The 12,661-nt window shown below is 57.7% G+C and overlaps 1 protein-coding gene across 1 annotated transcript; it reads left to right on the forward strand.

Annotated features, from left to right (window-relative positions):
- Positions 1–4,651: 4,651 nt before the first annotated feature.
- Positions 4,652–11,501, forward strand: INA (internexin neuronal intermediate filament protein alpha). Its single transcript, XM_076338009.1, has 3 exons — positions 4,652–5,587; positions 9,329–9,453; positions 10,045–11,501. Exons 1-3 carry the CDS (start codon positions 4,652–4,654, stop codon positions 10,316–10,318), a joined length of 1,335 nt encoding a protein of 444 aa, XP_076194124.1. The 3' UTR covers positions 10,319–11,501.
- Positions 11,502–12,661: the final 1,160 nt, after the last annotated feature.

Consider the following 12,661-nt stretch of genomic DNA (forward strand, 5'->3'; position numbering starts at 1 on the left):
GCTCAGAGGACGGCTTTTTCCTCTGAATCACAAGCCCAGGCAGATTGCAGCTCAGGAGATAAATTGTTTAATGAGCCCCATCAGCAGGTGGCTGCTGTGCAGAGAGGATCATGGAGTTTTAAGGACTCCTCCTGCTGTCTCACAGGCATTGATTTTTGAAGCAACTGGGAGGTACGGAAAGGTCCTGGGCAACGCACTGGGTTTCAGCACTGCAATTCTGTTATGGGACTGTTTTTCTTGGTTTTTCTGCCTGTTTTCCGGCCAGATAAAGATCCCCCTGTGACCACATGTGTGTGTCCCAACAGAGATCCGTGTGTTACTCAGGCGTCAAGGTTTCCGGAGCCTGAACGCAGCCCAGGCACTGCCCTGGTTTCAGTTTGTGCCCACTTCCAGCTTGCCATCTCATTTCAGGTCTGACACGCTGGCGTTCAGCTTGTCTCCAGCCTCTGAGCTTAGGATAGGATAGGATAGGATAGGATAGGATAGGATAGGATAGGATAGGATAGGATAGGATAGAATTTGGGGAATTTTGGGGATTTGGGTCTGGGTCTTTCAAGGACTTCCTTCCAGTCTGCTGGGACATGGTTCCTTCTCCAGGACGCGGCCACGCTGCAGCTCTCCCTCTCACTGGGAGGGCTGTACAGGTTTGTTGGCCAAGTCAGCCCCTGAAAGCTGGGTCAGGGGCTCAAGGGGCTCACAAAGGAATTGCATTTGGGTGCCAACCATCTGGGATGGGGTCCTGCTGCAGCTGCCTGGAACACTGGAGCACCCCCAGAACTGGCAGCTCATGCTGAGCTGGATCCCAAGGTCTCAGCCACCCCTTGCTCCTCTGAAAGAATAGAATCATAGAATCATAGAATCATTGAGGTTGGAAAAGACCTCTAAGATCATCGAGTCCAACTGTCGACCCAACACCACCATGCCCACTAAACCATGTCCCTAAGCGCCTCATCTACATGTCTTTTAAATACCTCCAGGGATGGGGACTCAACCACTTCTCTGGGCAGCCTGTTCCAATGTTTAACCACTCTTTCAGTAAAGAAATTTTTCCTCACATCCAATCTAAACCTCCCCTGGCACAACTTGAGGCCATTTCCTCTCGTCCTATCGCTTGTTACTTGGGAGAAGAGACCGACACCCACCTCACTACAACCTCCTTTCAGGGAGTTGTAGAGAGCGATGAGGTCTCCCCTCAGCCTCCTTTTCTCCAGGCTAAACAGTCCCAGTTCCCTCAGCCGCTCCTCAGAAGACTTGTTCTCCAGACCCCTCACCAGCCTCGTTGCCCTTCTCTGGACACGCTCCAGCACCTCAACGTCCTTCTTGTAGTGAGGGGCCCAAAACTGAACACAGTATTCGAGGTGCGGCCTCACCAGGGCCGAGTACAGGGGCACGATCACTTCCCTACTCCTGCTGGCCACACTATTTCTGATACAGGCCAGGATGCCATTGGCCTTCTTGGCCGCCTGGGCACACTGCCGGCTCATGTTCAGCCGGCTGTCGACCAGCACCCCCAGGTCCTTTTCCGACAGGCAGCTTTCCAGCCACTCTTCCCCAAGCCTGTAGCGCTGCGTGGGGTTGTTGTGGCCGAAGTGCAGGACCCGGCACTTGGCCTTGTTGAACCTCATACAGTTGGCCTCGGCCCATCGATCCAGGCTGTCCAGGTCCCTCTGCAGAGCCTTCCTACCCTCAAGCAGATCAACACTCCCGCCCAACTTGGTGTCGTCTGCAAACTTACTGAGGGTGCACTCGATGCCCTCATCCAGATCATCGATAAAGATATTGAATAAGACTGGCCCCAGTACTGAGCCCTGGGGAACACCGCTCGTGACCGGCCGCCAACTGGATTTGACTCCATTCACCACAACTCTCTGGGCCCGGCCGTCCAGCCAGTTTTTTACCCAGTGAAGAGTACACCTGTCTAAGCCATGAGAAGCAGCCCTCCAGCGAGCTGGAGCCACATCCTTGTTCTGCGGGACAGCAGCACTTACTATCATTTATTGACTCCAATTCCTTGTGCTCATTCAGCTACAAGGTCCCAGCAGTCACATCAGCAACTGACTCGGGTCCCACCTGTTTCATGCAGTCTCCTTCCGTTTGTGTAGAAAGACTCCAGAACAGCTCAACCCATTGGAAGGCAAAGGGATTCGATCCCAGGGTCTTTACCCATGGACATCAGCAGTCGCTGCAGAGACCCTTGCATCTCTTCTGCTGGAGGAGACTGTGATACTCCTAACTCCACTGTTAGACTACATATGTATGGCAGTGCTAAAACAGCACAAGAGGGGAGGCCAGGATAGGCTGCACTCCACTTCTCCAAGACAAAGAGAACCACAACAGCTTCCACCATCATCAGAGCATCAGAGCAAAGTCATCAAAACAATGCCACACACATAACTAAGCAGAGCTGGTAACTTCTCAGTTATTTGATCAGTTATTGCCAGTAGCAGAAACCTGACTTAGGATACTGTAATGCAAAGCAGTGGATGTCGAGGCAGCGGTAAAACACACTTGTGTGTGAGGAGTATGTGAAAGACCTGAAAAAAACCCAGACCAAAGAGAGGATCAGCAGTGTGAGCCAGGCAGCCCACTCCAGGGCCAGGATGGCTGGCAGACCCCAGTGTGGGCTGAGGCTGTCTGCCCGGCCTGCTCTGCCACCAAAACGTAAGCTACTCAGACAATCCAAGTGGTGTAGCCTCGCAGTCACTGACCTAAAACAGGCTTCAGGAAAACTGAGTCCTTCCAGGAAAACTACTTGTAAGCAGATCTGAGTCCTGGAAAAACAAGGCACAAGCCAGGTCTCTCGCCCAAGTGTGTGCATAGCTCCTGTCTCTTTCCTTTGCCTCCACTGACCGACACTCCTCATTCCTCCTGTGCCCTATGGGACAGATGGACAGGACTAAGGTGGGGTATATACATGTGTGTGTTAATCCTACCACCAATCCTTGACTGCAGGCCTAGGACCAGCCTGCTCCCACAGTGGGGCAGTGCTCCACCTTGGGCTGGGCTCACCTCACTCCCAAGTGAAAGGGATGTTTTCCCCATGGGGTTTCTGCCTCAGGCAGTGCCCTTCTAAGCATGGCTGCAGGGACGTGCGCTCCTGTGCACTCCAGCCAGGGTTGCTGCCATGCTTGCAGGGCCTCTCCAGAGCCACTGTTATGATTGACTTCTGATCCCAAGGAGATGTGAATCCCAGCACCGTCTCTCCCCATTTGGCTGGTCCCTTTGGAACAGCGACAGCTGTTTTGGAAGTCATGGCTCTCTCCAGTGCCGGCCCTGGCTTGCTCGTCCTCCTGCTCATCTGCTGGACCTCCCTCATGCGATCCCCTGGTCACCTGTGAGGAGAAACGGGGACAAGTGGAGTAGAGGAACTGGGCATCAGTGCAGAGCTCAGTGGCACAGAGAAGTACGGCAGGAGGCAGGATCTGGTGGCACATTTCACCACATTCCTCACACCTGTATCACAGTTATTTTAAGCTGTTTTTCCATCTCACAGCCACATTTTGTGCTGCTGTTCCTAGAGACCAGTCACTTCCTGCTGGTCTCTTGGCAGGTCCTGTTATGGGATGCCGTGTTCCTGGGCGCGGTGCTTGGCCTGGAGGTGGGGTGTGTGTGTCCCCTCCCCATCAGCTCTGCAACCCTGGGTACTCCCAGCAAACCCCTGCCAGTGGGAAGGCCCAGCCTGCTTGCGTGGACAGGAGAGAAACTGAAGTGGCTCTTTCAGTTCCTGGCAAGCAACCTGGAGGCAAAATCCTCCCCTGTGTATCCCCTGCGGCACGGCTGGACTGATGATGAGTCTCTGTCCTGGGCACGCTCTCCTCCAGGCATGTCCCCACCCCTGCACCCCCACTGCACTCCAACCGCCCGCTGCCCCATCCAGTGGAGACCCCATGCTGCCATAGGCACCCCGGTCCCCACCAGAGGAGAGGGGCTGGGACCAACCCTGCAGGACACCTTCACCCCAGGCACAGGCCTACAGCGCAGGTTCCCATGAGCATCGGCGGGGATGGCTGGGGATACCCCAGCAGGAGTGATATGTGTCTGTGCGTGTCTGTGTCTGTGTGTCTGTGTGGCCGCCTGCCTCTTTGTCTCTCTGTGTCTGCCTGCCTGCCTCTCCACCTGCCCATTTCTGCCTGCTTCCTTCTGTTTCTGCCTCTCCTTGCCCGTGCATCTGCGTGTGCATCTGCGCGTGTCTCTCTGCGCGTCTGCTTGTCCCTTTGTCTGGCTCTGAGCACGTGTGTGTGCGCGTCTTGCTGTGAACGCGCCTGTCCCTTGTCGCGTGCCTGCGCGTCCGTCTCTTTGCGCGTGTGTGACCTTGTCCATCTGCCCGTGTATGTTTGTGTGCTCTTTCTGTGTCCGTGTGCATGTGTCCGTCCATCCCTACACACATACATCCGTCTGTCCCGCCCCGTGCCCCGTCCGCCGCCACAGCCCTTCAGCACCGCGGCGCACGGACAGCTCCCGCCGCCCCCCCCCGCGGCGGCCTCGGGGGCGCTCCGCGCACCGCACCGCGCACCGCACCGCGCACCGCACCGCGCCGCGCCCCCTCCCCGCCGGAGCGCCCCGCCCCGCGCCCCGCGCCGCACCGCGCCGCGCCGCGCCCCGCCCCGCCGTACATAAGCGCCGCCGCCGCCGCCGGTCCTGCTCCGCCGCCATGAGCTACAGCGCGGAGCCGGCGGCGCCGGCCGCCTCCTACCGCCACCTCTTCGCGGAGGCCCCGCGGCGCCCCGAGGGGGCGGCGGGCCGGCGGGCGCGCCCGCGCGCGGAGCCGGGGCGGGAGCGCGGCGGCGAGCCGCGGCGGGCGCGGGCCAGCGAGAAGGAGCAGCTGCAGGGCCTCAACGAGCGCTTCGCCGGCTACATCGAGCGGGTGCGGGCGCTGGAGGAGCGGAACGGGGCGCTGGCGGCGGAGCTGGCGGCGCTGCGGCAGCGGTCGGCCGAGCCGCGCCGGCTGGGCCAGCTGCTGGGCGGGGAGCTGCGCGCCCTGCGCGCCCGCCTGGAGGAGGCGCACGGGGAGCGGGCGCAGGCGGCGCTGGAGCGGGCGCGCCTGGCCGAGGAGACGCAGCGGCTGCGGGCGCGCTGCGAGGAGGAGGCGCGGGGCCGCGCCGAGGCGGAGCAGGCGCTGCGCTCCCGGCAGCAGGCGGCCGAGGGGGCCGCCCGCGCCCGCGCCGACCTGGAGCGGCGGGCGGCGGCGCTGCGGGAAGAGCTGGCGGCGCTGCGCAGCGCCCACGCCGAGCAGGTGGCCCAGCTGGGCGCCGCGCTCCGCGCCGCCGCGCCCCCGGCCCCGGCCCCGGCGGGGCGGCCCGACCTGGCGGCGGCGCTGCGGGAACTGCGCGCCCAGTACGAGGCGCTGGCGGCCCGCAACCTGCAGGCGGCCGAGGACTGGTACCGCGCCCGCTGCGCCCGCCTCCACGAGCGGGCGGCCCGCAGCCAGGAGGCCGTGCGCGCCAGCCGCCGGGAGGCCGGCGAGTGCCGCCGCCAGCTCCAGGCCCGCCTCGCGGAGATGGAGAGCCTGCGCGGCGCCCACCAGTCCCTGGAGAGGCAGCTGCAGGAGCTGGAGGAGCGGCACAGCGCCGAGGCCGCCGGCCTGCAGGTGAGCCGGGCGGCGCCGGGAACCGTCACCGTCCCCTCCCCGCGCAGGGTCCCCGGCACCGGGCAGCGCCGGGCAGCTCCTCCCCGGCGCTCGGTACTGTGCGGCACCGGCACCGAGCGTCCTCCTCCCGTGCAGCCTGCCCCAGCGAGCTCCCCCAGTGCTGTGTAGCACCGGGCATCTTCATCCCACGCAATCCCCCCGGCGCTGTGCAGCACCGAGCACCTCCCCGCCATGCAGCGCCGGCGCCTGCGACCCAGCACTCCCCCTCCCCTGGTCCTGTGCAGCGCTGAGCGCCTCCACTGCATGCAAAATCCTGCAGCGCAGCTCCAGCCTCTGCAGCAGCCCCTCCCGCAGTATCGTGCAGCGCTGGACGCCCCGGCCCAATGCGGTGCCCCCCCGCACCGTGCAGCACTCGGCGCCCCCGCTATCCCGTGCTGTGCTGCACTGCATGCGACACCCCCGCCTCCAGCCACCAGCACTGTGCAGCACCAACCCCCTCTGCCTTGTGCAGTGCCCACCCATGCAGGGGCAGTGCCCCCGCAGCACTGCGCAGTGCCAGGCATCCCTGCAGCCTTCCTCCCCCCCGGCATAGGGCCTCTCTGCCCTGCACAGCAAGTCCTGCCCCGCTGCTTTCATCCTTTATCTATAGGCAGAACCCCAGAGGGCAGGTTTTGGGGGGACAGGCAGGGCCAGGACACTCCCTCCAACACCCCCTTCCCGCAGGGGAAAAAGGTCTCCCTGCACAAGACAGTGCTGTTCGGGAGATCACCCCATCCCTGCCCTGTCCCTTAAGGGTCAGCTCCAGAATTGCCCACACGTTCCCCATCATTGTGGGTAATTCCTCGAAGCCGTCTGCCCAGGCTTGGCCCCTCGCCCTGTGGCCTGGCTCTTGGCACCTGCACTGCAGAAATCAGAGCTCTGCAAATGTTAAGGCTGAATTTGCAGCCAGATCCCAGCATCTCTTATGTCTGTGGAAAGACTCATGTGGAGCGGACACTAAGTGCTCCATATCTCTCATTCCATTATGTAGTATTACCACATTTTCTTGCTACAGGGAAACGTTCATGATTTATAATAAAATGAATTCCGAGATTGTTCTATTACATGGCTATTAAATGATCTGTGGTTTCTAAATCAAGCGATTTCCTTCTAAATACTGAAACAACTGCCTTACGTCATAGCTGAAGGACGTTGTTATTTCACACCCAAGTAATGCCTTGTCATTTTCAAGGCCAAAATTTGCCAGGCTCTCTAGAATTCGTGACTGTAGCTCCAAGCTGCTTGCAATCTTTCTGAATAGTTGAGGTCGTCTTCGACAAATATTGTGGTAATAGGGAATATACAATATTTTCTTTAGTGGGTGAAAGGATTACACACAATAATCTTCTCAAATAGTCTTGATGCCATGTGAAAAGAGGGATTCCAGGAACAACCTATCAATTGGGAAAAGGAAAAATAATGCAACTGGATTAAACAGCACCATAATTGAAATTGCTTTAGTGGCAGCACAGCAGCTTTTTCCTACATGACGCTCAGGATCTGCTTTAAGTGTGGTAATACTTAGGAGTCTTTTGGACAATGTACATGTGTAGCAGCTAAATAATTTCCCTGGCTACAACCAGTGGAAAAGGATGGAAGTCTGTCTTAAAAGAGAATATTCCTATTGTTTGAGCTTTTAAAATGTTCCTATAGACTGCTAAAGCAGGGACATGTCTTTATATTTGTAGGCTACCAATCAAATCTGAACCAATATGTGAGAGCTTTCCATTAAGGGAAAGGGTTGCAATGGTGTGGGGAGGGGGGTTTATTCAGCTAGCTGGTAGAGCTGGGGTGTGGAAGAGAGGTACAGACAGGGTAACAAGGACAGCCCATTTTTGAAGAGCATTTTGTTCATGCGAGCTGCAGGCAGAGGGAAGGGGGCTGTAGGCACGGAGGGTCAGAGCAGCAAGAGTGGGGCTGTCCCGGGGTAGGGTCATGCCGAGTCCCTCCCTCCTGACATGGCTCGGTGCAGCAGCAGTCTGGCTGCATCGGAGCAGAGATTTTAATCTGTACTGCAGCGGCATCCATGCACATCCTGGAGCTTTTCAGTTGATGTCCCAATGGTCTCCTTGAACCCTTTCCCATTGCCCAGTCCCATCTCAGAGGCACAGCTTCATGCAGCTCTTTTGCTGCGGGAGACAGTCAGGGCAGCACAGGTCAAGGCAGAGATCCCAAGGATGGCCCATAAATGTCCCTCAAGGTGGGATATGTCCAGCTAACTTGCCCGTGAGATGCCCCATGCCATGTTCAGGATGAGCTGGCACTGCTTCTCTGAGGGTCTCAGCTCAGACTGGGCTCATTGCATCAGGCTCACCGCAGCTCCCTGCTCCTTGGGCAGCTCCACGTCTTGTGGCTGTCTCTGCATTGTGCACAAGGAAGGTTATGCGGGACACGAAGGAGGGGACAGGATGGGAATGAAGACAGGGACAAGATGGGGATGAGGACAGGGAGAGGATGGGGATGAGGTCAGGGACAGGATGGGGATGGCTGTGGGAGGAGGTGCGGGAGAGCAGATGTTGGCAGTGGCCATTGCAGGGCTTTGCAGGCAGGGCTGCACCACCACTTAAATGCAAACTGCTTACTCATTCCCGCTCCAAATCACGCTCCTCTGGTGGCACAGTGGGGCGGCCAGCAGTGGAAAATCATCTGATTGGGAAGATCCCTATAAGAGCGGGTTTCACTGCTTTCAGGCTGCTGCTTAGATACCTGGGTGCATGTGGGGAAAAAACCAGGGCTGCTTGTTCTCTGACAAAAAAAATAGAAAAAAAGATTCAACCCCTTTGTTAGCAGAAGGTCTGGCCTCGGACTCTTCCACATCACAGGTAGAACTGGATGTAGCAGCCATGGCACGGCAAAGCTGATGGGAAGGATGCTAGAAGGACATTGTCGTCCAGCTGAGCACCCTGGCTCTCACAGGGCAGGGCCCTGACTCTGTAACCCCCCCAAATCCCTGCGTTCAGAGCCCCGCAGCCTGGGGTTCCTACACATTTTCTGGGGAAGGTGTCAGCCTTCCCCTCCTGGAGCCAGCTCTTCCCTCCTGTCCTGGAAGCACCACCCCAGATGCATGTCCCAACCTTTCCTAAGCCCCCCAGATGCAGACTGCAGCCCTTCTCCAGGCAGCCGCTCCAGCTGTGGGCTGCAGCAGTGCTGGGTGCTCTTGCTTGTCCCGCTGAGCCACCACCCCTGCTTTGACAATGTTTAAGCCCAAAACTTCCCTTCCCTTCCCTTCCCTTCCCTTCCCTTCCCTTCCCTTCCCTTCCCTTCCCTTCCCTTCCCTTCCCTTCCCTTCCCTTCCCTTCCCTTCCCTTCCCTTCCCTTCCCCCTTCCCCCTTCCCCCTTCCCCCTTCCCCCTTCCCCCTTCCCCCTTCCCCCTGCCTTGTCCCCCACAGGACTGGGGGCTCCACCACCATGTGCTATTTGCCTACGCACCCCCATCTCACAGACCCTGCTGCAGATGGGAAACTGTATAAATCCATCAATGTTCAAAGCCTCCCCCCAGCTGCACATACTCACAATCCATGCCCGGTGCTCCAGCTTTTCCATCCCTCTTAGTGTGAGATTTCCTGATCCCAAGCTCCTGGTGGGATGTGCCATCGTGGACCAACTACCCATTGCAGCTTCCCTGTCTCTGCAATGGCAGAGCAGAAAACCCGCAGAAGTCCCTGCTCCAAAACACGGTCCTGAGCACCCTTGCCTTTGCAGGACACCATCGTGCAGCTGGAGGACGACCTGCGAAACACCAAAAACGAGATGGCTCGGCACTTGAGGGAGTACCAAGACCTGCTTAATGTCAAGATGGCACTTGATATTGAGATAGCTGCCTACAGGTAAGGCTGCTCTGATCTGCTCCGCCCAGCTGCCTCCCAACCCGAACCCCCAATCCCACCAGGCTAGGGTATTTTCAAGGGCCCAGAAAATACCTGGGTACACACTCAAGGGAGCAACACCATCGTGTTGCTCATCCTCCTTGCCTGGACCTGCTGTGCTCCTGCCTGGGGAGCAGCCATGGCTCCATGTCATGCCTCAACCTAGCAGCCATGAGCTGCATCCCCCAGCTGCCCCAGAAGCAGTGGTTTTTAACAGGGACAGTTGGGGCTGGAAACTTGTCTCTCTTGAAAAGTTGAAGTAGATGCAAAAGGCAGAGTCCCTCTGGTTTGGGGTTTTATTTTCCTGGGGTTTCTGTAGGGAGAGGAGGGAGCTGGTCTCGTGTACCCCATATTGCAAGTGCTCCAACCAAAGCATATGATTTTGAACCAGTTTCATGGTGCAGTGTGACCTGAACCCATGTCCACTGCAGGCTGGGGTGATGGCCTGGAGCCCTCGGACTTGCTCGCAGGTCACAGCACACCCTCAGGCTTTGCAGATGTTTCACGTGAGATGTCCCCAGACTAACCTCTTCCCTTGTGATGTGCTTGCAGGAAGCTGCTGGAGGGAGAGGAGACCCTCTTCAGCACAGGAAGCGTCGGCCTTTCAGCGCTCAATCCCCTCCCCAACCCCACTTACTCCTTCCAGCCAAAAGGCTTTAGTTCCTCTACTCTGTCCTTCAAGGAGGAAGAGCAAGGAGAGGTTATTAAAGTGACCTCTAAAATATCATCCAGCCAGGCTGAGATGATTGAGGGGACCATAACCTCTGCCAAGAAAAGAGGGAGATTAAACCTGCATGAAGGAATCATTGCGAATGCAAAAATGTAACCGTCAGAACCCCGTCCATTTTGCATTTGAGGGGGAACAGTCTCCACTTGGCCTTTAAATTGCCCCTCCAGGCAGAAAGCTGCGCTGGGCTCGTGGGAAGCCCCCCTTAGAAACACGTAACTCCCCCCGGGGACACTGACCGGGGCTGGCTTCCTCGCGGGTCCTGCCCTGCAGAGACCAAGCTTGGCACATTGCTCCCTTTTAAATGGGGCGGAGGTGCAGGCAGGTAGCTAGATGCATGTTGGTCGTTGTTGTGGTGGCACAGTGGACTCATAGCACCCACCATCCCTCCCTCCCTCCTCCCACGGCGGGCGAGGGGGAGCTGGTTGGGACTGCTGCTCAACCAGCTCTCTGGGGAGGGAGGATGAGGCAATCAACTCAACACATTTGCTACAACTAGCTTCAAGGCTACAGACCTTCAACTACTATCCAAATCCACGTATAGCTAAACTCCTCCCCACTCCTCAAGCCGTAGCCATCCACTTTTAATCCCAGCAGCACAGAAATAGCCATACTGGACTGTAACCACACCTGATGTCTGGTCTATGAGCCACTTACGTTTTAAGCTATAAGGAATGTTCTTTTTTTTTTTTTTTTTGTCCTGACAACTCTTGTCTGGTTTTTGGCAGCATTAGTCCAGCCAGGCACGTGGGGTTTGCTAGCAGCAGGCGTAGGGCAGGGAACTGGTGCATCAGAGGTGAAGGCACCACCACGCTGTGGGCGCAGCACCTCGTCTGGTGTCACTGGCTCTGAAATGTTGGTGTCTGCAGGGCCCCTTGTTTGGCTGCACAGTCGTCACATGAAAACCCCGTGCTCACATTAGCATCGTGCCCCAGCTGGTGCTGGGAAGCTGCAGGACTCCTGAACACCAGCCCGCAAAGCATCCTCATCTTCGGTCTAACTGTTCCAACGTGTGCCAAATTTGATATAGGATTTACAACCATAGGTTTCCTTCAATGCCTTAAAATCGCCAGCAATCGCTTTTGCAATAGCCGGAGACTCCGCGTGTGCGTGTGTTGCGTGTCAGTGCCCTGGCAAGGTTATCATCACGAGATCTTACTGCCCTCGCGGTGGTGCCAGAGTAGTTCCTGGAACCAGCAAATCGTTTGCTCACACTCTTTCCTCTTCTATTGTAAGGCACAAGTTAATAATTAAAAAGAAAGAAATAGTTATGTGGATCAAACTGAGCTGTTTTGTCTTCTTTGCTGCTGCTTTGCCTTGGGAACATACCGCGGTGTTTGGCCTGCAGCTGGTTCAGTCCTGTCCCCAGCAGTCCCTCCGGTCCCCTGCAAAGAGCTTGGTGTCGGGGTGCAGCTGCCAAACTCTGCTGCTGGGCTGCAAGGCAAGGCTGGTCCCACCAACGGCAGTAGGGCATGTCTGGGTCTCACCCCCAAGTGCCTGTCGCAGTGGCCCTGCTTGGTAGAAGAGTTCATGACTGGCTGGCCAAGGGAACAAGGTCTCCCATGGCCGAGCGCACCCTCATTTGCCCAGAAAACGGACTCTGAGGCTTTGATTTGCATCACACCCCTGACAGTTCAGTCCCAAGATACCTGCCGTTTCTCCTCCACCCTGCCTGCCTGCTCAGGGGTTAAAAATAGCCTATTTGTTTGCCTTCACAAGTGAAGATAAAGCGATTCACACAATAGCAGATGGAAGAAGTGAGGGTGCACTCACCTCCCAAGAAAACCCAACAGTCAAAGGTGCCCACAGAGCTGGCATGACCAGCGCTGGCTTATATTCAGAAGATGCCCACACTCTGCCTGAGATGTGCCTGTAGAGGGGCAGACGGGAGGGCAGTGGGGCACAGAAAGAGCATGGGCAGGCTCCCTGCTGGGTGGCCCTGCCAGCAGCACGCTGTCCTATTGCCTTCCCGTTCCTGCCTTGTCACGCCACATCACGGCAATCTGCGCCCCAGAGCCCCAGGGGCACAGTGTGACAGTCACAGGCTTCTCCGCTACCACTGCAGGCCAGGAGCAGCGTGGCCACTTCCCTTGACCCTGCCACGCTGATAACCTCAGGGATGACGCCCCAGCGAGGCCGCTCACCGTGGGGTGATGCAGCCCTGCGGGCGGGTGAAGCAAAGGGCACCTTTTGGAGGCAGGGGAGGGGTTTCAGGGCATGGCCGGGGCAGCGCATCCCACCAGCAGCCCCCCGCAAAACAGTGTGGAGCAACTTGGGGTGCCTAGGCAGAGCTGGGGGGGGGGGGGGTGGGCAGCACACAGCACCTGCAGAATTAAGTCCAGAGCACTGGCACATAAAGCAAGGACTGACCTCCCAACACCTCCCAGCTCAGCTGTCAGTTAGGAAATGCAAACACACAGCATTTCTCCCAACCCATAGGGG

The sequence above is a fragment of the Aptenodytes patagonicus genome, chromosome 5, assembly GCF_965638725.1.
Source record: "Aptenodytes patagonicus chromosome 5, bAptPat1.pri.cur, whole genome shotgun sequence".
Taxonomy (NCBI): Eukaryota; Metazoa; Chordata; class Aves; order Sphenisciformes; family Spheniscidae; genus Aptenodytes; species Aptenodytes patagonicus.